The following is a 26,085-nucleotide window of genomic DNA, read 5'->3' as shown; positions in this document are numbered from 1 at the left end:
TTAGACTAGAGAAACAAGTCCATGGACATTCATATGAGTATAAGACAGAGTTTTATATAAAGGGTAATTTGTACCTTAAGAAAGCATCCCAACCCAGTCCAATCCAAGCCCATAAGTCCATTAGCCCATATGTCCCATACCAATCTATAAAATCTTCTTCAGACAGACTCAAGAAACACAGGCAATGCCACCGAATGCAGGACAATCACAGGCCAGTGGGTAGAAAGTCTTTGGATCCAGTGGCATTGTAAGCATCTCAGCGCTGGCAGGGGTCTCTATGTGGCTTCTCCAGCTTCAGAGGTCTGGCTGCATCAGGGTGGGTCCATGTGGCTTCTCCAGCTCTGGGCACTAGCATAGCTCCATATATCTTGTCAACTGCAATGTCTCCCAGGAAGTGAGCGGAGAGAGAAATGTCTCCTGCCTCCAAGGAAGAATTACAGGATTTCCCAGAATTCTCAGGAGAAGGCCATGACCACACAGAGGCCTCATTGGCTATGATCTGATTGACAGACTAGACTTCACCCCTACTGAAAGTACCATGGACTGCCAAAAGAACAACTAAATCGGACTCGGAGGCAGTACAGACAGAATGTTCCTTAGAAGCGTCATGATGGTGAAACATTGTCTCATGTTCTTTGGACATGTTACCAGGAGAGAGCAGAGGAAACACAAAAGAGGAAGATCCTCAGCAGGTTGGACTTGACGTGGTAGCTGTAACAATGGACTCTAAAGTGACAAGGCGAGGATGACTCAGGACCAGGCAGTGTTGTGTTATATTGATCAGTCACTCTGAGGTGGCGCCAAGTCCAGGCCGCCTAACAAGGACACCAATACAAGTCAGAATCAACTAGGTCAGAATCGCTAAGGGTCAGAATCGACTCCATAGCCGAGGGTTTGGGATTTGGGTTTTACAGGGATGTTGGGGGGGATGAAGTGAGATAATGAATGGAAGTGCCAAATGCAAGTGCCACTCGTAAAGGTGTGTAGTCATTTTATCTACTTGTGACCTCTTGGAAAAGAACTGACTGCATAGAGGAAGACGACTTGAGACTCTACTAATTTTATACTCCATCAAAAGTCCTGCCACTGTGTATTATATTGTTATACTACAAGATTCTACAAATTATTTAGTTAAAAATATGGGTTTCAACATAACAATTATGATGTCGGCACAGTACTGGGCAGTGTGTCATTCTGTTGTACACAGTCATTTCCCTATGAGTCGAAAATGACTCAAGGACACCTCTCAACAACAACAGCTATTAAAAATATGGATTTTTCCAAAAGAAAGAGGTCAATTGTAACAACCTAAGAGCACGTAAGTAGCACAGGATGAATTTCCTACAAGTACAGTCAATTCTCAATCACCTGACACGTACTGACATTCGTGTTTTATCCCTTTCGACTGCTTTCTAAGTTCTGGAGGACAGGGAGCCTCTGACATGGATCAGGTGTGTGGTTGGGCTGCAATCCCCAAGGTCAGCAGTTCAAAACCAACACCCCCTCCTCCAGAAAAAAAAAGATGGAGGCTTTCTACTCCCTTCTCAGGAGCCTTGGTGGTGCAGTGGTTACACAATGGGCTGCAATCACATGGTTGACAGTTCAAAAACACCTAGCAGCTCCTCAGGAGAAAGACTGGGCATTCTACTCCCATAAACAATTATAGTCTTAGAAACCCAGAGGGTCCCTTTCCATTAACACTGACTCGATGACAGTGAGATTTTTTCTTTTCTACTCCCATAAATAAATATAGTTTTGAAAACTCACAGGGGCAGTGCTACGCTGTCTTATAAGGTTGCATCTGTCTTATCATCTGCATCTACTCGATGGCAGCAAGCTTTTAAAAATTATGACACAGGCATACATCCAGTGACTCAGTCTCTTCAGACTATTTCATTACTTGCTATCAAGAAAACCTTCCTCATAAGGTTGCTGCTGTTTCTCCTATTTCCCCCTCCCCTCGCTATTAAGTCACTAAAACTGAAGAGATTTGACAAAAACTACATGCTTTTGAGTGCTTCTTCCTTGGTGTCTTTTTTCCTGATTGAGGACTACAGACAATGAAGACTCCTGCTGAGTCTTCATCAAAGTATATAACCCTCCACTGCTGCTTTACGTCCCTGGACAAGCAGGACCCCACAAGAGCTTACTGCCTGGGCAGAGGGGATGAGGTCATTAACATGAACAGCTCTTTGGTGCCCTCTGCAAAGCAAGCGTCAGGTCAATTCCCGTTATGGGTACCCATAGTGCTTTTCGTTCTCTCTTCCCTATGTTGATACATCACAGGGTATTTTTAACCTTTTACTGATAACCCGACAAAGGTTTACAGAGCAGATCATCAGTCGTGCATTCAAGAATGTAGACACATTTTGTTTCAGCTCACCTGTTCCAACGCCCTCAATGGACCACCCCTTACCTGACTCCTTCCCTGTGGCCCTGTTCCCAGTCGTCCTACTTTCGTAACCCTCTGAACTCCGTTGTGCATAAATGCTGCCCTTTGACCATCGATGGCTGGTTATTCTACCACAGCTGTGAGCTCTGCTCTAAACCTGAAGGCTGACTAGGAGCCATCGGCTCAGCGGGCCCACCTGTCACTATCCAACCAGTAAGCCTGATCTCTTTCATTATTTTTATTTCACATGTTTCTCCTGCTCTATGCAGGACCTTCTAATGTGGTCATATTCTGAGAAGTAGGGCGTAGTAACCGGGCACCATCTCGTTCCTCTCCTCTCAGGGTTGTGGAGGCTGGTGTTTGCATGGCCCATTAGTTCACTGGATTACTTGGCTCCATATGCCTTTTGGTTTTTGCCAATCCTTTGTCCCAGATGGGGAGAGACCACTTCAGACTCACGAAATACATGCAATGATGCCAAATGCAGGAAGCTCACAGGCCAGTGGGTGCAAAGTCTTGTGGACCCAGTGGTGTTGTAAGCATCTCAGTGCTGGCAGGGGTCTCCATGTGGCTTCTCCTAGCCTACCTCCATGTGTCTTGTCAGCTGCAATGTCTCCCAGGAAGTGAGCAGAGAGAGTGTGTGTGTCTCCCGTCTCCCAGGAGGATTACAGGAGTTCCCAGAATCCTCAGGAGAGGGTCATTCCCACACAGATGTCTTGTTGGCTATGACCTGATTGACAGGCTAGACTCCACCCCTTCACTCATAACCCTCTCACATTGACAAATGATTATATAACTACCACCGTGGGGTGTTGGTGTTGGCTGCCATTGAGTTGGTTCTAAAGCAGGGAAACTCCCAAGTGCACAGAGTAGGACTGCACCTTAGGGTTTTAGTGGCAGTGACATGTCAGAAGCACTTTACTTCCGAAGTGTTTCTGGGTGGACTTGAACCCACTGGTTATTAGTCAAGTACTTAGCCATTGGCCATCCAGGGCCCCAGCAAGATGTGCTGGCGTGGGAAAGCTAAAGTGTGTCCTAAAGAGCACAGTTGTGGTGGAAATTCATAATGTTCAGGGGACAATTTGATTTGTTTGTGTGTAGCCCTTGTACCCGTGGATGTGACTCAGTTTGGAAACAGGGGCTTTCCTGTGTTGTGTTAGGGAGACCACACCAGAGTAGGGTAGGTCCTCAACCTAAGCCCTTCTAACATAAATAGGTCAGAATAAATACACACAGCAGAAGATGACACATGAACACAGATACACACAATAGATGGGTCTACCCAGCCACACCAAGGATTGCCAGCTACCAGAAACTGCAGTCTACAGAGAAGTTCCTCCGCCTGGAACCAATCCCTGAATTTGGACTTCTAGCCTCTTGAACTTGGAGAAAATATGTTTTGTTTCCATAAAGGCACCTCCACAGGGGGTTTACTGCAGTATTAGATACCAAAGATACTCCCTAACCCTAAAAATGTGATTCTCATACTTTTCTACAGTGATCATCACACAAGTGTTCAAAGATATATGACTGTGATATGTGAGTAATAAAGTGGATATTCACACCCCAACCCCCAGCTCTGTGAATATGTTAGGTGCGTGGCATGCGGGAGTTAGGTTGCTAATAAACTGGCTTTAAAACAGAGAGATTATCCTGGATCATCTCAGTTGGCCCCATGTAATCCCCAAACCCAAACCAAAACAAACCCACTGTCCTCAAGTCCCCTGTGACTCATAGAGACCCTACAGGACAGAGTAGAGCGGGTGCTTTGGGTTTCCAATACTGTCATTCTTTATGAGCGCAGACAGACCTATCTTTCTCCCATGCCATGGACTCGCTGGAGGATGTGGATCACTGACCTCATAGTAAGTGGCCCAATTCTTAGCCCATGGTACCAGCAGGGATATCATGTGCTCACTAAACCAAAACCAAACTCACTGCCAGTGAGTCAAAACTGACTCACAGGACCCCAGAGGACTGAGTAGAATTGCCCTTCTGAGTTTCAGAGACCGTAACTCTTTATGGAAGTAGAGTGCCCCATTTTTCTCTCACCGAGTGGCTACTGGTTTCAAACTACTGACCTTGTAGTTAGCAGCCCAACATGTAACTACTATACCACTAGGGTTCACAGGATCCTTTATTTTTTATTTTATTTTTAAACATTTTATGGAGGGCTCTTACAGCTCTTGTAACAATCCATACATCAATTGTATCAAGCACATGTGTACATATGTTGCCATCATTATTTTCTAGACATTTATTTTCTATTGAGCCCTTGGTGTCAGTTCCTTCCCACCCCTCGTGGCCCCTTGATAATTTATAAAATATTATTATTTTCATATCTTACACCGACCACTGTCTCCCTTCCCCCACAGTTTCTGTTGTTTGTCCACCTGGGGGTTGGGTGGGGGGTGCGGTTATGTGTCCATCATTGTGATCATTTTCTCCTTCCTCTCCTCCTTTCCCCACCTTCCCCCTGCCTTCCTGGTATGGCTACTCCCATTCCTGTTCCTGGATTTCACAGGATCCTCTAAATGTGAAGACGGAGGCAGAAGAGACGGCGTCAAGACTGATCCAACACGGGAAAGGTTCAACTGGCTTTTGCTGGCCAGGACAGTGGAAGGGGCCATACACCAAGGCTCTTTCCGGCCTGAGACTGGAAAAGGCAAGAAAAGAGATTTTTTACTTGATGTCTCTAGAAGGAACACGGGCCTGCTGATCATTGATTCAAGCTCAATGTGACGCATGTCTGACTTTTGACCCCAAGCTCTATAAGGTTTGTTTAATTGTGTTTTATGCCACAAAATTGGTGTTAATTTGCTGCAACTACAATAGGAAATAAATGCAATGGCTGAGGAAGTTCATTTTATATCATTTATAATAAAATAATAATAAAACACATTGTAAGTCACCTGAACGCCCACTTATCAGAGGCTGATGAAGTAAGATGACATGACCAAGGGTCATATTCACCAGAAAGATATCTTGCTGGAAGTAACCTCTTTTCCTGCTTTGGGTCTTTCGAGGACCCCCAAGGCTAGAAAATTGAAGGCTGGCAGCTTAACACCGAAGGAAGGGAATGTAAACGCATAGCAAATGCAGCACCGCACTGAGCTTGTGGAACTTTTGCACCAACTCGGACTATATTTCCTCCTTCCAGTAACTCTGTCCCTGTGCCATGCACGGTGCTCACCACAGGAAATACAGAGAAAAGGGAGCTTACTGACGGGTTCAGGAGGGGGACAAACAGACACGAGAATTACACTGAATTGCAGCAATTGGCAAGACAGAAGAGAGCGCAAGGATGAATTCCAAACCACGGCAGGCTGGGAAGAGAGACGGGGATAGTAAGGTGTGATACCTGCCAACCCCCCAGAGTAGAATTCAAACAGATACTCTCCACTGGAAGGCCAACCCAGGACACTTATAAAAGGTGGGAATGGCATGATGCTCAATATGGAGGTGGGGGTGGGGTGCATGTAAACCTTGTTTGGAAATAGTTTTCTTTTGTTGAGGATGCCATACCTGAGGAGGATGGGTCTTCTGTCCAAGCCCTTCTGCATGGTGTCTTATAAAAAAGAGTTGCACAGACACAGACTCAGACAAACACAGGCACAGGCACAGATTCAGACTCAGACAAACAGGCACAGACTCAGACTCAGACTCAGACTTAGACTCAGACAAACACAGACACAAGCACAGACTTAGACTCAGACACAGACTTAGACTCAGACAAACACAGGCACAGATAGAGACTCAGACTCAGACACAGACTGACAAATAGACATAGACACAGGCACAGACTCAGACACAGACTCAGACTCAAACACAGACACAGGCACAGACTCAGACATACACAGGCACAGACAGAGACTCAGACTCAGACAAAGACTAAGACTCAGACAAACACAGACTCAGACAAATACAGACACAGGCACAGACTCAGACTCAGACTCAGACAAACAGGCTCAGACAAAGACTCAGACTCAGACAAACACAGGCACAGACTCAGACTTAGATTTAGACAAACATAGGCACAGACAGAGACTCAGACTCAGGCACAGAGTCAGACTCAGACAAACACAGACACAGGCACAGACTACGACAGACACGGGCACAGGCAAACACCGGGGAGAGGCAGATGCCCTGTGATGGTGGAGACGGAAGCATCCACAGCCCAGGATGGCTGGCAGCTGCTAGAAGTTGAAGGAGACATGGAGGACCTGCCTCTGGAGTCAACAACCTGGTTTGGACATCCAGCCTTCAAACGAGGAGACCTCACTTTTCTTTCTTTAAAGCCGCCCCACCGTGCTACGTCCTGTTCTGCCGGCAGGAGGCAGCTATAACAGTAGATAAACTCCAAGACTCGCTCCCAAATACTTTCCCATCGTTATTTTTGTAAGATCTCTGAACCTTAGTTTCCCTGCCTTTGTAAAATGAGAATCACAAAACCTTCCTTGTGGGAGGCTTAAGGGATTCCCTGAGTCTCAGTGTCAGACAATAAAGACCCCCTCCTGTGGGCCCCTCAGCATCTCTCCTTCAGGAGAAGCCCTGGGCCCAGGCAGGTGGGGACCACCAGGTCAAAGCCCCTGTATACGAATGAATGGGGAGGGGGGGCTGTGTTTTCAATGCGCTATTAAGTTCAGGGTTTCCACTCAGAGTACCCCCACCCCCGTGACAGCGTGGAGCTTCTTCAGCAGGGTTTCTGGGCTGTAATAATCTCTATGGGACTTGCTCCCTGGGAGCCGCTGGCTGCGTTCAAACCAGAATGAAACCCGTTTTGTGGTGTTATTTATTGTCACCATTGACATGGATGGAGCAAGGCATTTCTTTTAAACACATACACACTCAATGCGATGCCCTGCAATTGGGGTATGCAAAATGATGACAAACCAAACACTACATCCACTCACAGTATTGGTAGTGGAGCCGATGTGTCCGTCTATATGACGACTTTACTCTTCTTTCCATCTCTCTCTGAAAAGTCACTTAGGGTGGGTCTTCGAGAAGTCTTGGTGAATAAGCCAAACAGCTGGTCCCTGTTTGTATCAACTTGAAGACAGAAAGGAAAGTGGAACCTTAGAATCGTCTGGGGAGCTTCTAAGCTCCATTGGAGTCCAGCTTCGGAGTTCGATGGCCTAGAGCAGGGCTCAGGCATCAGAGGATTGTTTTGAAAGATCCCCAGGCTTGAAAACAACATAACAAAAAAAAAATGGTAGAGGCAGAAAAGTGGATGCTTTAAAGTGTGATAAACTCATTTGCAGATCTCTTTTTAAACAAACACCGATAAGCACACATGAATACGTGGGAGCAAAGGGCAAATGAAACCGGATGTCTCCCAGGCCATGCTGGAGGAGGCCAAACTGAGGCACCCTCACCAGCAGCTCAGTGGAGGCAGAACCAGAAAGAGCAATGAGGCAAAGGTTCCCACATACGGAGTGGCAAGGAATTAAACCAAAAACAAAACAAAAAAACCCATGTGAACAATTTCTTATAAATCCCACTGGCAACTGTCATATGGCAGCATCTTAACCAGGCAGTTTTGAGAAAGGACTGCTGGGCTCTCCATGCCTAGGTTAGAGATTCCAGAGAGAGCCAGAGACGCCCATGACACCTGACAGAGACAGGCTTCTCAGCTGAACATAGGATGGCCAGTCTATTGCAGAAATATGGATGTGGCAAGAATCTTGCAAGCCCATTTTCTGGGTCTGACCTCTAGTTGCAGGCGATCAATGGTGGGGTGGCCTTTAAGAAAGGCCAATAAAACTAGTAAGAGTATCCTGAGTGTTGATTGCAAAACCAATCCTTAGTGGATCCGAAGAGTCAACCAAAAGAAACTGACAGGCTCTAGCATCAGAACAAGAGTGTTACACATTGTACAAGGTGGCGATCACAGTCTTGCACACATAGAAAACAAAGACAGAACTCTTCCCAGTGTTTGCAACACCTCCTGCTGGGCCCAGAATGCCTTGGTCAAGCGCTTCAACCGGTCTGCCCTCTGCCTCCTTGGCTACCATCTTGGTGTGGCCACCACATGGCTGACCTAGTTTATTGCAAGGCCTCCTACCAGGTTTCCCTGCTCGTCTTCTTCCCCAGGCCTCCCGGGGCAGGCAAAGCAACCCGGTTACAACAGGAGGCAGGGCTGGTTCATGTTTTAGGTCAAATCCACCTGGAGATTCCCAGTCCTTCAGAGGAAATTCACAGGCGCTCCCAATGGCCGGGTGGCCTCCTGTGATCTTGACCCTCTCCCACTTCCCACAGGGCCTCCTGTGCCCCGACTCATCTCTCCATGACCACCCCTCCACTTCTCCAGCCACTCTCTCTCTGTTCTTCTTTGTTAAGGGCACCAGTGACCTCTGCCCCGGTCTTTGCACCTGCTGCTGCTGATCTGAAAAGTTCTTTCTCTGGAATCTACCTGGCTCACTCTCAAGTCCTATGGCTGTGGTTCTCAATCTGTGAGTTGTGTGACCCCTTAGGAGATCGAACAACCCTTTCACAGGAGTCACCTAAAACCGTTGGAAAACACATTTCTGATGGTCTTAGGAACCAAGACACCGCTCCTCTATCGGTCTCCAGCTGGGTCTGCCCACATGCAGATATGCCCACATATGAGTACCCAGCATGAAGACTGCTACCCATGCTACACCATGCTTCCAGACAAAATTTCATTTATTTGTCATTAGAAATAAATATTTCGATTACATATTGTTTTGTGATTAATCACTACGTTTTAATTATTTATAATCTGCAACAATGAAAATACATCCTACATATCAGATATTTACATGATGATTCATAACAGTAGCAAAATTAGTTATGAAGTAGCAATGAAAATAATGTTATGGTTGGGGTCACCACAACATGAGGGACTATATGAAAGGGTGGCGGCATGAGGAAGGTTGAGAACACTGTCCTATGGTCTTCAGGTTATAAGTCCTGCCCTGACTAACTTATTTAAATATGCAAACTAATCAGCGTTGGTACTCTTCATGCCCATACTCCATCCTCCCTTTCTGGACTTCATCAACTTTAAAACATTTGTTTCGATATAATGTAAAATAGTTATATTTGATTATCATGGCTTCCTCCACTAGAATATAAATTCAGAAGGGCAGGCATTTGGGTTGGATGTGTCCACTGTTGTGTTCTCCGTGCCTAAAACGGTGCCTGGAACATGTCAACATTATAATTATAGTTATCCCATAAATATGGGTTGAATGAAAGGACAACCTAATCATTCCCATGGTCCGGGATAGTCCTCGTGCCCCCAGGGTACCACTAGGCTTGTTAAGCAAAATGATTCAAACGTGCGTTGCCATTGGGCTGGGTGTTGGTTCCCCACAGGGGTTGTCGACAGGAGATGATGCTGGTGAGAAGACATGGGTTTGGCCGCATTGAACTTTCTGTACTGATGGACCCAACAATCCAGCCTGGGAATTGATTTATTTGCCATCTCAGTCAGAGCTTCAGATTCACTGGGGGTTTTAATGGTAGACTTTCTCTGGTGACGTCCCTCAGCCACCCCATGGAGGGCAGCCTTCCTCTGATTCCTGGACCTCAGTTGGCATCTTGTATATTCAGGGGGCACAAGCAGCAGCTCCCTGGCACAGCCAGAACTGACCACCGAGACAACAGCCATTCAGAACCGGCTCTGGAGGGCCTGAGGTGCTGTCATTTGTCTTGTTGCCACTGCTCAGATTGGAAGCCCACAGGCTGCTGTGCACAAGCCTGCGGCAGAACCAGACCAGCACTGGGGCTCCCGGACAGAGTGCTGTCCTCTCCTCCTGCAGGCGACGCCCACATCTTCCTGGACCGGAACTGTGTTCTCTGTGTGAGCCATGGTGCTGGGACCTGTGGCTTGCATTTCAGCACTGCGCTCCCTTGTGCTCCGCACACCCTTGGTGAATCACAAAGGTCTCCTGTTCTCCGGCTCCACAGTTGTACTGTCTTTCCTGCTGCCAGGGCTGAGTGGTGCCAGGCTCCTTGGGGGAGTACAAGCCGGGGACAGACCTTGTTCTCACGGACACTTGCCGGATCCCCTCCCAGTTGCTTCTCCTTGAATCCTGACATAGATTGCATGGTGATGAAGAACACAATCTATGAAATCAGCTAACGCAGGTTCAAAGCCCAGCTCGGCGGCCACTCTCGGGCTCTGTGTCCCTTGTGTAAACGCCTGTCATTGTCAGTCTCCTTGTTTGTACCATGCAACCAAGAAAGTAAACTTACTGCGACTGAGTGATTTGGGAATCATGGTGACCCAATGCAGTACTCCACAGGGCTTTCGTGGCTCAGATCTTTACCAAAGTGCATATCTAAGTCTGTCTTTGCCGGGTTAGTGGTCGAGGGTAAACTGTTGGTACCACCCAGGGAGCCTGTCTGTACCATTCCTAGAGCAAAAGAAGCTGCTAGTACATCAGCGGCAGGAAAAAGAAGCGGTTTTAGCTCAGGGACCACAGATGAAACCCAGGACTTTGAGAAATAATGGGGGATGGGGTGGTTAGTGGTGCTACTGTCCTGTCAGTTACCTTCAGTCCGTTTTCATTTTTCAAATAGGGAATACATTTCATCGTTCAACCTGTTCCTAGCCTCCAAAGGGAAGTTACTGTATTACTTATGGTTTTGCACTTACTTCTAGAAATAATCTATGCATATATAAACAGACATATTTCTTTGATATTCTACTCACAGGGCAGCATTAACAAATGTTCCCCCCTTTTTTATCCATTTAATTTTTCTTGAGAAATTCTTTATTGTTCTATGAAAGGAATGGCCATCCCCCCTTTTTTTAACCAAGCCTCCTTCCATCCAGTGGATTTTGACTCGGAGTGCCCCTGTGAGACAATGTATCTCTATGGGAACAGATAGCCTTACCTATCTCCCAGGGGCGGCTAATGGGTTTGAACTGACAAGCATGCAGTTAACAGCCCAATGCCAACCCACAGTGCGACCAAGCCTCCTTACAAAGGACACAGACACCTGGAGGCCGCACATGGTTGTGGCCTTGTACTGAATATGGAGTTGGCACCTACCCTACACAAGTTAACTAACCGGCACAGAATGATCAAAACGGCAGACACAGACCACCGACAGATACAGAAGCACCTTCTGTTTGAAGCTGCACCTGATTTGCATGATCATACATAGTACTCCAATTAAAAAAAACAAAGATTGCCACCCAAGAGAATAATTTTGAATCAAAACCAAAAATTTGCTCTTTTCAAAAACTGTTAAGCTGAACAATAGTGCAACAAACAAGGGTCTAACCAAACTCAACTGCCATCGAGTTGAGTGCAACTCACTGCGACCCTGTGTCGCCATTAAGGCTTATTTGAATTCATTTAAGGCACTGTTGCTTCAAGAGCCAGAACACTGACTTCAACTTCCTAGAGTGAACGTGTTGACCAACTGTGATAGTTCGGGTTTTGTGTCAACTTGGCGTGGCCAAATTCTCAGTGGTTTGGCAGATAACACCTAGTAATCTCCCAGGGCTTGACCTAACCCAATGTAATCACAGACCATCAGTTACAAGCCTCCATAATGAGATAATACAGGGAGGATTTCGACAACACCCTTACTCAAGTTACAGTCCTGATGTAATTTTCCTTGGGGGTGTGGCTTGCTTCCAATATAAGTGGACCAAGTAGGCAACTTGTTGGTTTTTGCTAGTTCTGGGTCCTGCATCTAACTTAACCTCCAGTTGCCTGCTGCCCCTAGAAGTCGTTGTTGGCCTGCCATCTGACCTGGCGACCTTGGATTCATGGCATCTGCAGGCACCTATCTGACTTGCTAACCTTGGACAGTCAAAGCCTGTGGTCTTGCTGCCATACGCCCTCATAGCTATGTAGATCATAAGCCTACAGGCTCACATATGACTCCTGTCCTTGGGAACCTGTCTAAACTTGGATTTGCCTCCTTCAACAATCGTGTGAGCCATTTTCTTAATATAAGTATTTCTCTCTGTATGCATGTATGTATGTACACACACACACACAAGCTTCACTGGCTTTCCTTCTCTAGAGAACACAGCACAAGACGCCATCATTTTAATTGGCTGTGTAGTGTGAGACTGCAGATAAGATAGTGAATACCAGACATACTGCCTTCTTATGTCTGGGTCTCCAGTATTATTTTCTTTTTAAAATAATTTTATTGGGAGCTCATACAACTCTTATCACAATCCATACATCCATCCATTGTGTCAAGCACATTTGTACATTTGTTGCCATCATCATTCTCAAAGCTGATTCCAGGAACCCAAGTGGAAGGTGAATTATGAGAGTGACGAGTGCAATGAATGTATAAGGGTGCTTTGCTCAATTGATGTATGTACAGATTGTGATAAGAGCCTTATGAGCCCCAATAAAAAGATTTTAAAAAAACATTTGCTTTTTACTTGAGTCTTTGTCAGCTCATTTCTCCTCACTCCCCACCACCCCCCATGAACCCTTGATAATGCATAAATTATTATTGCTTTGTCATGTCTTACGCTGTCCCTTCACCCACTTTTCTGTTGCCCATCCCTCAGGTGGGGGGGGGGGGTTATATGTAGATCCTTATAGTTGGTTCCCACTTTCCACCACACTTTCCCTCCACCCTCCCAGTATCGCCACTCTTCTCACCACTAGTCATGAAAGGTTCATCTGTCCTGTATTTCAATTTCCTATCTGTACCAATGTACATCCTCTGGCCTAGCCAGATTTGTAAGGTAGAATTGGGATCATGATAGTCGGGGGGTGGGGGAGGGAAGAGAAGCATTTAGGAACTAGAGGAAAGTTGTATATTTCATCATTGCTACAGTGCACCCTGACTAGCTCGTCTCCTCCCCGCAACCCTTCTGTAAGGGGATGTCCAGTTGTCCAGTTTGGGTCCCCACTTTGAACTCCCCCTCATTCACACTGATATGATTTTTTTGTTCTCTGATGACTGATACCTGATGCCATTGACACCTTGTGATCACACAGGCTGGTGTACTTCTTCTGTGTGGGCTTTGTTGCTTCTCAGCTATATGGCCACTTGTTTACCTTCAAGCCTTTAAGACTCCAGATGCTGTATTTCGTGGATTGGAAGATTCAGTATAGTAAAGATGTCAGTTCTGCCCAAGGCACTATATAAGTTTAATGCAATCCCGATATAATTACCCTCATCTTTCTTCAAGGAAATGGAAAAATTGATTACCAACTTCATATGGAGAGGGAAGAAACCCAGAATTAGCAGAGAACTCCTCAAGAAGGACACAGTGGGAGGGCTTGCTCTACCTGACTTTAGCACATACTATATAGGCACAGTGGTCAAAACCACATGGTACTGGTACAATGACAGATACTCAGACCAATGGAAAAGAACTGAAACCCCAGAAATAAAATCATCAGCATACAGACAACTGATCTTTGATAAAGGCCCCAAAATTATCAAGTGGGAAGCAGATGCCCTCTTCAACAACTGGTGCTGGAAAAAAATGGATATCTACCAGCAGAAAAATGAAGTAAGACCCTTATCTCACTCCATGCACAAGAATAAACTCAAGGTGGATCACAGACCTTGAGATAAAACCCCAAACTATTAGAGCCATCAATGAGGGAATTGGGACCAACCTGAGAACTTTGGCACAGGGAATACACAGGCTATCAGAAATAGGGAAGGACACAAACACAGAGGAGGCACAAATTGACAAGTGGGATATCCTGAAGTTAAAACACCTGTGTACATTGAAAGAATTCACCAAGAGAGTAATAAGAGAGCTCATGGACTGGGAAAACATCTTTAGCAATGACACATCAGACAAAGGCCTTATTACTAAAATCTATACTACTCTGCTAGCTTCCAAAAAGAAAAAAAACGAATTGCCCACTAAGGAGGTGGGCAAAGAGCCTGAATAGAAGTATCACAAGGGCAGAAATCCGAATAGCCAAGAAACACATGAGAAAATGTTTCCGATCATTAGCCATTAGAGAAATGAAAATTGAAACAAAGATAGCCCAATTCAAAAATTAAGAAAACAACAAGTGTTGGAGGGACTGTGGTGAAATAGGAACTCTCATTCACTGCTGGTGGGCCTATAGGTGTATGTACAGCCACTATGGAAATCAATTTGGCGATATCTAAAACAGATGGAAATTGAGCTACCATAGGACCCAGCAATCCCTACTGGGCATATACCCAGAACAGGCAAGACACAAACCACGGCCAGACATCTGTGCTCCAGTGTTCATCACCGCACTGTTCACAATAGCAAGGAGTTGGAAACAACCCAAATTTCCATCAATAGATGAACGGATTAAAAAAGCAGTGATGAACGCATGAAGCACATCGCCACATGGGAAGAAGAAAATTATGCTAAGCAAAGTAAGCCGAGCACAAAAGGACAAGTACAACATGGGTCCGTTGAGGTAAGCTTTTAAAAAAAAACCCTGCAAAATGGGCACAGGGAAAAAGTGACTGTATACAAACATTCCTGGGGTGAGGTCCAGGCAGCATGGCAGGGGCCAGACCAAATCCGGGGTACACATGGTAGCCAATATTATTTTTAAAGGGTGAAAGGAACTGAAGTCAATGAAATGTGGTGACCAGCCTCCACAACTGAATGGGGTCCAGGGGGGCGGTTGTGCAATTGAGGGGTGAATTAAAGAGACATCAGACAAGATAAAGCATGCAAGGGCTCACCTCTTCCATGTTGACCGGAACCAGAACGAGGCAGTAATGTATTCTCTCATGGTTTATATAACCACGGGCATGCAAGCCATGGCAAGCACATATGTAACAGGAAGGAGTTGTATTACAGGCATACACGTAACACGAGGGGGAAGAACTAGGGCTATACACACAATAGGAAGGGGAACCTTCCTAAGGCCGTGACCCTTTAATGCAGTTTCTCATGTTGTGGTGACCCACCCCCCAACCATAAAATTATTTTTGTTGCTAATTCATAACTGTAATTTTGCTAGTTATGAATCAAGTGGGTCCCTGTGAAAGGGTCATTCGATCCCCTAAACGGGTCATGACTCAGTTTGAGAACCGCTGAACAAGAGGCATACTTGTGACCAAAAGGTACATGTGTAACAAGATGGGCAGGTTCTAGAGTCAAGATGGCAGCCTAACCTTGGTTGTCTCTGAGCTGGCTCGACCTTACCTGTCTTTGAGCTCTTCTCCAGGGGAACAATCCATGATCCTTATCAGAAGGGAGTGGGCCCTGCCTAGGGTGGGACAGACAATGGGGTCTGATTGCTCTCAATGGCAGACAACCTTCAGGCAAGTAGCCTTCAAGCAGTTGACCTTCAAGAGTCTATAGCAACCATGTGCCTGCAAGTAACACCGTAAGACTGGCATTATTAAGGGGGACGTATGGTCTCTCTACCCGGGAGCCCCAGTCTCCCAGACTTCTTAGCATATGAACTTGAGTTTGTCCGCAGACACTCTCTTCCCGGTCCTGTTTCCCACAATCATTATGAGACGAATAAAAACAGAATTCTGAGCAGTCGTCTTGTCTTCAGCTGTTCCTGTCTGAACTACAAAATAACTCTATAAAACATGTTGGTATTTAGATTAAGACCAAGAGAGGAGCTTTGTTGAAAAAGCTCCCCCCCACCCCCCGTGGAGAGGTGAGTCCTCCCCACCCCCTAGGAAAGGAACACGGATGGTATGACCAATTGCAGGGGCCCCAGCATCACCTGTTGCTTGAACAGATCAGGTAGCCAAGTAAACGCTAGGGCTAAAAACAGCACCCCGACTACTTTGTGGAACCCGAATGCTGCTTTAGGCTACATGCCATGGGTGATATTCTATTTTATGTTAAATAGGTAGTCATGTTCCTAACAGTTATGGATTGATTGCTGTCCTCCAGAATGTAAAGCTTAGCCTCTAAGCGGAGTTGAAAATTTCCAAAGGAAGCTCCTTAAGAGAAATTATTATAATGAAATGTAAAATGACCTGGAGTTAGAAAGCCAAAAGGAAGAACACACTCACTAGTTCTCATGCTGCCTGAACTGAAGAAAAAAGTTCAACCTAAAATTATAATATTAAAGGATTCTAAAAATTATAATATTAAAGGATTCTATGGAGTAAAATGCGGACAGGAAACATCAAAAGAAGATGGAAAGAACACAGAGTCGCTGTAACAAAAGGAATTGGTCAACGTTCAATATTGTACTAGGTAGCATAGGATCAAGAACTCAAGGTAGAGAAAGAGGTCCAAACTGCACGAAAGCCGTTAGCCAAAAGAAGCTTTCAGGTATTGACCAAATAGCAACAGAAATATTCAACCAACTGGTGCAATGATAGAAGCACTAGCTAGTGTAAGCCAAGAAATTTGGAAGACAGCTTCTTGTGAACTGGAATAGATCCATATTTGTGCCCATTCTAAAGAAAGGTGGCCTAACAGAATGCAAAATTTACTTTAGCCTCATTAATAATACACGCAGAAAGATTTGGTGTAGAAATTCAAAAACAGTTGCAGCAGTTCATAGACAGGGAGCTGCTGGAAATTCAAGCCAGATTCAAGAGGGTGAGGCCGAAGAGAACATGGGACAAAGAACCATGGCTCACGCACGATGGATCCTGGCTGAAAGGAAACACTAGAAAGATGTTTACATGTGTTTCACTGACTACATAAAGGCAATGGACTACATGGTTCATACCAGACTACTGATAATATTGTGAAGAATGGGAATTCCAGAACAGTTACTTGTGTTCAGAACAGAATACTGCATGGTTTAAAGTGAAGATTGAAAGGTGTACCTTCACTATACTTACTCAAGCCTTATGCTGATCAAATAATCTAAGAAACTGGACTATATGAAGACAAACATGGCAACTGAAATGATGGAAGACCTAAGAACCACAATGCACACGACACAACCTGTGTGCTGAACGCGAGCAGGGCTCGAGGCACTTGCTGATGACGACCATTTGCTCCAGCCTTCAGTATGTATTGCAACACAACGTAAAAAGAGAAAGATAATGCTACCGCTGTACCAATCGACAACATCACAATAAAAGGGGAGAAGAAAAGAGGACCTGATGCAAGGGGCTTAAGTGGAGAGCAAATGCCTTGAGAATGATTGGGGCAGGGAATGTATGGATGTGCTTTATACAATTGATGTATGTATATGTATGGATTGTGGTAAGAGTTGTATGAGTCCCTAATAAAATGTAAAAGAAGAGAAAAAAATGATTAGGGCAAAGACTGTACAGATGTGCTTTATACAATTGATGTATGTATATGTATGAACTGTGAAAAGAATTGTATGAGCCCCAATAAATTGTTAAAAAAAAAAAGGGGAGAAGACTGAAATTGTAATAGGTTTCATTTACTTGGATCTATAATCAATGCTCCCAGAATCAGCAATCAAGAAATCAAACATGGGTAAATCTGTTGCAAAGGACCTTCCTAAGTATTAGTAGCAAGCATGTCACTCTGAGGACGAGCGTGCACTAATCCAAGCCATGGAATTTCAGTCTCTCATATGAATAAGGAAGACCAGAGAAGAATCGATACATTCAAGTTGGGGTGTTGGTGAGGCACACTGAACGTATCATGGACTCCAGAAAAATAACCACCTTGGGGGCAGTAGCATCAGAACACGCCTTTGAAGCAAGGATGGTGAGTGGTGTATCAGGCCCACCTTCCAAAACCTCTATACTCATGGCCATCAAGTCAATGCTGACGCCTAGTGACCCCCGGGGGTTTACAGAAGTAGGAAGCCCAGTCGGTCTTTCTCCCTCAAAGCTGCTCATGATCTCGAGCTGCCAACCATGGGGAAGGTAGCTCAACCCACAACCACTACAACACTAGTCCTCCAGTAACATTCTTGCTTTCTAACTTTCACATACCTCTCATAAGCCTCGGGTGTATTATCAGAAGGGACCAGTCCCTGGCCAAGGACAGGCTCAGTCAAAAAGGAAGCTCCTCATTGAGACGGATTGACACAGTGGCTGCAATAATGGGACCAAACATGACACGTGTATAGACAGTATGAGCCGAGGCAAGGTATCGTTTTTTCAGACAGAGGGTCACTCTCGGTCAGAACTGATTTGATGGCATCTAACAACACAGTGTGCCAGTGGCTCAACTGCTGGTTGTAAATAGTATGTCTTTGTTTTGAGAATACGGTAGGTTTGGTGCAGGGTGTGTTTGAGCTTATTGATTTAATAAGAAGTAGAGATGTGGAAGAGGGGTGTCAAGCTACATGGAGATCTCCAAGAACCAGGAGCAGAAGCCAAGAGAGGGGGATCTTCCCTGAGGGGACAGAGAACACAAGGCTTCCCCTACTGTTGGGAGGTCTGAATTTGGACTTCTAGCATCCTAAACTGAGAACCCTGGGCTGCAAGAATGCGGTATCAAGGTTGGAGGAAGGCATCTACAATATGCAGGTGATACCACCTGGCTTACTGAACGTGAGGACTCGAAGCACAGGGATTGCAGCCTTCAGTATGGATTACAACGCAATGTAAAGAAGACCCAAATTCTCACAACCGGCCCAATAGGTCCTATCATGATAAATGGAGAAAGGATTTAAGTTGTGATGGATTTTATCTTGCTTAAATCCATGATCAATGTCCACAGAATCACGGCTTGAGTAAATCTATCGCACAGACCTCTTTAAAGAATTGGGGGAAAATAGAAAATCATATCATTATGTGCTCACCTCCCTGATACAACCACTGAAGACAAATGGGTGCATAAGAAAATGTGGCAAAGAAAACTGATGGTGCCCGGCTATCAAAAGATACAGCATCTGGGGTCTTAAAGGCTTGAAGGTAAACAAGTGGCCATTTAGCTTAGAAGCAACAAATCCCACATGGAAAAAGCACACCAACCTGTGCGATCACAAGGTGTCGAACGGATCAGGTACCAGGCATCATCACAACAAAAAAATCATATCATTGTGAATGAGGGGGAGTGCGGGGTGAGGACCCAAAGCCCATTTGTAGGCCACTGGACATCCCCTTACAGAAGGGTCTCAGGGAAGAGATGAGTCAGTCAGGGTGCAATGTAGCAACGATGAAAAATATAACTTTCCTCTAGTTCCTAAATGCTCCCTCCCTACCCACTATCATGATCCCAATTGTACCTTGCTAGCCTGGCTAGACCAGAGGATGTACACTGGTACAGAAAGGAACTGGAAACACAGGGAACCCAGAGTGGATGGTTGGTGTGAGTGGCAATATTGGGAGGGTAGAGGGAAGGTGAGTTAGAAAGGGGGAACCAATTACAAGGATCTACATGTGACCTCCTCCCTGGGGGACGGACAACAGAAAAGGGGGTGAAGTGAGATGTCGGACAGGGCAAGATATGACAAAATAATAATTTATAAATTATCAAGGGTCCATGAGGGAGGGGGGAGCGGGGAGGGAAGAGAAAAAAATGAGGACCTGATGCCAGGTGCTTAAGTGGAGAGCAAATGTTTGAGAATGATGAGGGCCATGAATGTACAAATGTGCTTTACACAATTGATGTGCGTATGGATTGTGATAAGAGTTGTATGAGCCCCTAATAAAACTATTTAAAAAAGAACAGAAGAAAAAAAAAAGAAAGAAAGAGAAAAAAAAGAATTGGAGAAAAGGATGTTATTTGAGGACTAAAGTAGGCCTGACCCAAGGCCTGGTATTTTCAATCGCCTTATATGCAAGTGATTGTTGGACACTGAGTAAAGAAGACGGAAAGACTGATGTGTTTGAATTACAGCGCTGTGCTGTTGAGGAATCCTGAATGTGCCGAGGACTGCCACAAGAAGAAGCAAATAGGTCTTTGAAGACGTATAGGCAGAAGGCTCCTAAGAGGCAAGGATGGCAAGATGTCTTTTCGGGTACTTTGGACCTGTTGTCAGGAGAGCCCAGACCTTGGAGAAGGACATCATGCTTGGCAGAGTAGAGGGGCAGTGAAAAGAGGGAGACCCTCAACAAGACGGATCGACACCGTGGCTGCAACGCCGGGCTGGAACATAAGAACAATCGTGAGGGTGGCGCACAGCACGCAGTGTCTGGTTCCCTTGTACAGACGGTCGCTGTACGTTGGAACCGACAGGATAGTAGCTAACCGCAGCACACTGACAGAGTAAGTTCCGAGTGTTCCAGCCACCCGTCTCTGGTCTTTGCGACAGCGGCACCACACAGCCACGGCGCTAACATCAGCACACACCTGCAGCGAAGCATCATGGCTTTAAATTAATACAATAACGTTAACACAATATTTTAAATGGCTTTAAATTAACACATAGCGTTTCTTTCAATCCCCTCCAATAAATGCCTTCTTGACTAATGGAGGGGGAAAAATAATTATATTCCATTGGAGATGAGAAATAAAGCAACCTTCCTTTATGTTTTAACAGATAAACCCAGTTGGCCTGCACTAATCATAAGTTTGAAAGAAATAAAACAATATCCAACATTTGCAGTCTATAAATAAATAACACTGTTTTACTTATCCAATTGGGCGAAGACAGCGTTGAAAAGAAGCAAACCATTTCTGCTGGCTGGCATGGTGTCTGATCGAGGAAAGGAGAATGTAAACCAAAGGTGAATGGCTACAGCCACGGACTTAGAGAAAGACGGTGTGAAAACAGACATAAAACTTTACACACTGGATGGACTACAAGGTTCTTCAAATCCTTCCTTCGAAGAACACCAGCAAAATTTAGCAAACGGACAAAGCGGCATGTCAGAACCTGCTGCTCTGTTCGGGACAAATACAAGACTCCCCTCTCAGAGGCCCAGTGAAAAGCCAATGGCGGCTTCGGTCAGGACAATGTGCACTGCCTCCAGGCTTCACTTTCAAATGTGTTTCCTCATTCCGGGTCCAACCCGCACCTTCAGAAGCCGCAGCCTGGAAGGGTAATGGGGCTACCGTGTGTGGCTTGAGGAACCGGTCTCCCTGCATTGTAGTTGAGCATATACGCCCTGCCACTGCTAATTAAAACAGCACAGACAAGATCCAATTGGGCCGCCCTCATGCTACACACATCCTACAGCAGAAGCACAGATTAATGAAAGAAACACAAGTAATAGCATGAAGGGCATGATCGTTTATTTGTATTAAAAAACTGTACCTCGCTGATCACCACGACCAGCATACACACGATGATGGCTTTTCTCTTGGGTATTAACATTGCAGTACTTTATTTTTATTATTATTATTCCGAAATGTTTCAATAGGACCGAGAACATTCGAGAAAGGAAGATCTGAGGTGGAAATGAGAGCGAGTCGTTCTTGCGTTCCGCCCCACGGAACTCAGTGAGACCCTCTATGAACCAGAGGCATGCTGATGTCGCGTAGTTATCAAGAACAAAAGTATTCTTATCTGGAGGCAGCGTGAACTTGCACTTGCTTGTACTTCAGTCTTGGGTTCTGATCACTCAGGCTGTGTCCACCCCGGCTCCAGCACAGTCACAGTCACACAGACCTCAGCTATGTCCCTGCAGCCACTGCACAAGTTTAGTGATGTTACTCAGGGGTGGGGCGGGGGGGGGGGAGTGAATCAAACCACTGTCAAAATAAAGAGGCAAACAAAAGTGGTTTCCAATTCATTTGAAAAGCATTATACCTATTTGACTCAAAGTTTAAAGCAAGCACTGTCAGCCCCAAACTTGTGCAGTACAATGAACATGCATCCATAAACATGGGGCTCGCATTACAGAACAGAACTTTATTCTGTTATCGGGAAGATAAAAGTAACTTTTCCGGACCGCGAGCCATTTGGTGACAGCACCACATCTCTCTGGTGAAGACAGAGCCATATATTAAAACTGGCTCCAAGTAACTGGAAGTCTAGAATTCGAGCCAAATTATTAAAATTATGCTAATCTGAGCTGAAAATGTAACCCATCTGAGGTTACCTTTCAGAGATTAAATGTGCTGTTTCGTACTTATTTCAAGAACCTGTTCTTTTTCTGACGATCTGCAAACTGACCCTTCTCTTTAATCAATCTGGCTCACCAACAGTTCAAACTGACCTCGTTACTGACTATGTCACGTTGCAGTAAGTAACAAGTGATTGCGGAGGCACCGTAAGTCTGACGTCCTAAAAACGGTGCCTACTCAAACCTTTCAGTGGGCTTCTACAGCTGCAAGCTCAAAAATCACAGGACTTAGTTCACCATGGATAAAAACAGGGAGATGGGGCATTTCAAGTCAGAATCTCTTTGTGCTTTTAAAAGTAAGCTGCTTTTAAACCTTTTTGGTATTTATTAGCTATTTGTATTTCCCTTATAATGATAAAAGAATATAGTTTCATTAATTTTTAAGAGCAAGTGTCCTGGGAGTTCATCAATAACTTTTCTCTTTAAAAATGCAGCAGAAGTCAATCATTCCCCCACCCACCCCACCCCTCCCGTTCCTTCAGTATCTGGAATAGTAGAAATTATTTCTGGTCCCTCCTTAGCTCAACCAATACTACTTTTCTTCACGTATAACACTGAATTTTACAGACATCCCTGAAAAGTTTTTGATTAAGTAAACAAGTGAATCACAGTGGAGTCTCTATCAGTTAACAGTGTTGAATGATTGGGAAAAGAAACACACAAAAATCAACACACTGAAGAGTCAAAGAGCTCAGAGCTAAACAAACAAACAAAAACACACTACAAACTAAAACCAAATGCTGTTGTCACTGATTCTGTCCGTGTGTCCCCTGACCACTCAGACGCCTCTTCTCCGTGTCATATAACATGCTTACTTCAATCTTCATGCCACGAGTGCAGGGCACTTGAGTGACGGGGCTCTTGCCACTGTAGCTTCTCAGGGAATATAGTGGCACCTTTTCCTTCCCTAAAAGACAAGACTTTGTATCGAAAGATGAGCATCCAGTCCCTCCTCTGCTCTCGCCAGGCCAGAATTCTTTTGGGAGATAACGCTTGCAGTACAAATTGATGCCAGCTGGTCCTCTCGGCTCCGCCCCCCCCCCCCCAGCTCCACCTCTCCACCCGGCCAACATGAGGTTGCCATCCATTTGCCATGATCTACACTGGCCACGCACTCGTTCAACCATAAAAGTTGTGGCTTACTTTAAAAAGAAAAAAGCAATTAAAAGGAAAAAAAGAGGGGGAAGAAGAACAAAAACCCAAGAGTCTAAAGGCACAAAGTCGCATAGCTGCTCTAGTTGGAGTGTGTAAACAGAGATCAGGCTGAATTTAGGTAACCCCAAGTGATGAGAGGAAAAGGCATCCGCAGCCGGCGCTTTTCCAGCCGGCGTTTTTGAGACCCTTTGCGGGTTTTGAGGTCTACAAGTAAGCACTAAAATGCCCATAGTTCAAAAAGCAATAAGGCAAATAGTATAATCATTACTCCAAAAGTTACAATGGTAGTGTAGGCATACATAGTATAATTTAGTTACAATGTGTGGTACTGTTTCTATTACATAGCGTATTAACTGTTTCTTTCCTACATCATTATATATTCAGCTGGGCTTCAGTTGAACACAAAACCATCCTTGTACCACCACTGGTAATTGGCAATAGCTCTTTGACAGCAGTTTCTATTCTGCCGTAGAAATTATCCTTGAACTGAAAGAAGTCCACAATCCAATGTTCAGTCATTAAACGCTATCATATTTGTGAAGCGCTTCTTCCAACTTCTGGGTCACTTTTTGGAAAAATATTATTTGTTGTTGTAAGAAATGTTGCATCTGTGATTTAAAGTCTCTTACTCGAATTTGATGGAAGTGGTGAATTTCCGCCAAAGTGGCGAAAGAGATGGTGTTACAGCGATCCTGAATGCCATCTGCCTTGTGGACCTCCATCTTGCCCTCCTCCACGTGCCGCCGACTCTCCTTGACTTTGGTAAGAGCCCCTGCAGTTAAAAATATAAAGAAGACATTTTAAAAATGCATAGACATCGCAATGACATTGCTGCATCTTAAGCACGACCGTGGACACTATAAATACTCGCCTAAATTATTTCAGGGTCCTTCAGAATTTAAAGTGGTATTAGCTTGCTTCTTAAAGAGAAGGAACCTGACAAAGTGCCTGAGAACACCTCGTTGCTCTCACTTCACCTTATCAAAAACGATCCCTTACTACTAAGTTCCATCTCCTCTCAGTAGAGGCACTATGCACAGCAGAACTTGCCCTAAGAAGACACACCAAGAAAATGACCTTGTCATATTCTTAAAGGGTTTGCCCCCGTTTATTGAGATATGCTAGGGGAGTTTCAGAAGGCTCCTGGAAATTCCGTCATTTCTTCATTCAATTTTTCCAAGATGTTTTTGAAGCCCTGTGGCAGTGACACAATCTCCTGTCAACTTGGGAAGGGGTCAATCAGGTTGCAGCTTGATGACCGCATTTCGAGGTGCAATGGAGATATATAGCTCACTGGAGGCCAGACCAAGTCTCTCTGTCTTCCCTTTCCTGCTGTGGAGACACTCAGAGTTGAGGGAGACAAGTAGAAACCTGCAGAAGCCATGCCAGCGGTGAGATGCTTCCACTGCCACTGGATCCACAAGACCTTGTACCCACTGACCAGTGTTTCGGCATCACTGCATGTGCTGCGTGAGTCTGAAGAGGAATTTATCGACTAGCATCGGACATGTGATATGGCTAATATCGGACTTACGGATTTGATCGGGACTGGACTGGGAGGTTCTCAATATACAATTACTCGTTCTTTGCTACACATGCGAGTCTCCCTGGATTTGTTTCTTTAGTCTACCCAGATGAACACAAGCGCCCTAGTAAACTCCAATGTAATAGCGACACACCTTTTAAGAACGTGAAAGCTCCCCACAAACCCACTGCCTCATAAAGTCTCACTAAGGGATCATTGTGTGATAGTTCCAAAAACATGAGCAAGCCATGCCATGGTCCTAGAGGGTGCTAGGCAGCGTTACTGGTCTACAACTGGAGGCCACTCTCGGGAGGGCTGGCAAACCCATGTCTTGTTCATCACGAGAATGTCTGACTGAAATGCTCCCCATACCGTGCTCAACAACCAAGAAGTGAATGATCATATACACCTGGTGAGTGTAAGACTCTTGAGAAAAAAACAGTTCCTCTTTATTCGGGGGATAGTAATGGCTTAATGAGAGCCCTTGAGTCAGCTACACGGGACACCTGGGTTCAATTCTAGGCAAATGCAGCTCCCAGAACAACCACTGCCTGTCAATGGAGGCTCATACGTAAGTAGCTATGATCCGGAGAATGGGTTTCGGGGAGCTTCCGGACAAAGGCAGACTCGGCAGAAGGCCTGGAAAATGGGCCAGCAAAACCACTGTGGTTCCAATATAGCCTGATGGACATACAATCAATCATGGGGCTCATGCAGGATCAGGCAATGTTTCCTTTTGCTCTGCATCAAGAGTTGTGGGCTGACTTTTTGGCCGCTAACAACTTTCTCTTGGGGCTGCAGAGATGCGTGAGTTTTAAGTCTGCCCTAATTGCATACATCCTTAGTTGGGAACGAAGCCAGAGAGGGCACACTCCCAATAAATATCACAGGAGGTGTCTGCCGGGGGCAGGGAGCAACCCATGTGCGTGCCACATGAAGCCTCCCTGCACGTGCCACATGAAGCCACCCTGCACGTGCCACATGAGGCCACCCTGCACGTGCCACATGAAGCCTCCCTGTATGTGCCACATGAAGCCACCCTGCACATGCCACATGAAGCCACCTGCACGTGCCACATGAAGCTTCCCTGTATGTGCCACATGAAGCCACCCAGTACATGCCACATGAAACCTCCCAGTACATGTCACATGAAGCCTCCCTG

The 26,085-nt window shown here is 45.3% G+C and overlaps 1 protein-coding gene across 1 annotated transcript in view; it reads right to left on the bottom strand.

The window, feature by feature from the left end:
- Positions 1 to 21,388: 21,388 nt before the first annotated feature.
- SNX18 (sorting nexin 18) overlaps positions 21,389 to 26,085 on the bottom strand; it is a 31,341-nt gene continuing 26,644 nt past the window's right edge. Inside the window, exon 2 of the mRNA XM_075541036.1 lies at positions 21,389 to 24,170. Coding sequence (XP_075397151.1) covers positions 23,917 to 24,170 — 254 coding nt within the window. The 3' untranslated portion in view covers positions 21,389 to 23,916. The remainder of the gene's footprint in view (positions 24,171 to 26,085) is intronic.

The sequence above is a fragment of the Tenrec ecaudatus genome, chromosome 2 (assembly GCF_050624435.1).
Source record: "Tenrec ecaudatus isolate mTenEca1 chromosome 2, mTenEca1.hap1, whole genome shotgun sequence".
NCBI lineage: Eukaryota > Metazoa > Chordata > Mammalia > Afrosoricida > Tenrecidae > Tenrec > Tenrec ecaudatus.
The sequence above is the reverse complement of the archived record's forward strand: the minus strand, read 5'-3'. Positions and strand labels throughout refer to the sequence as shown.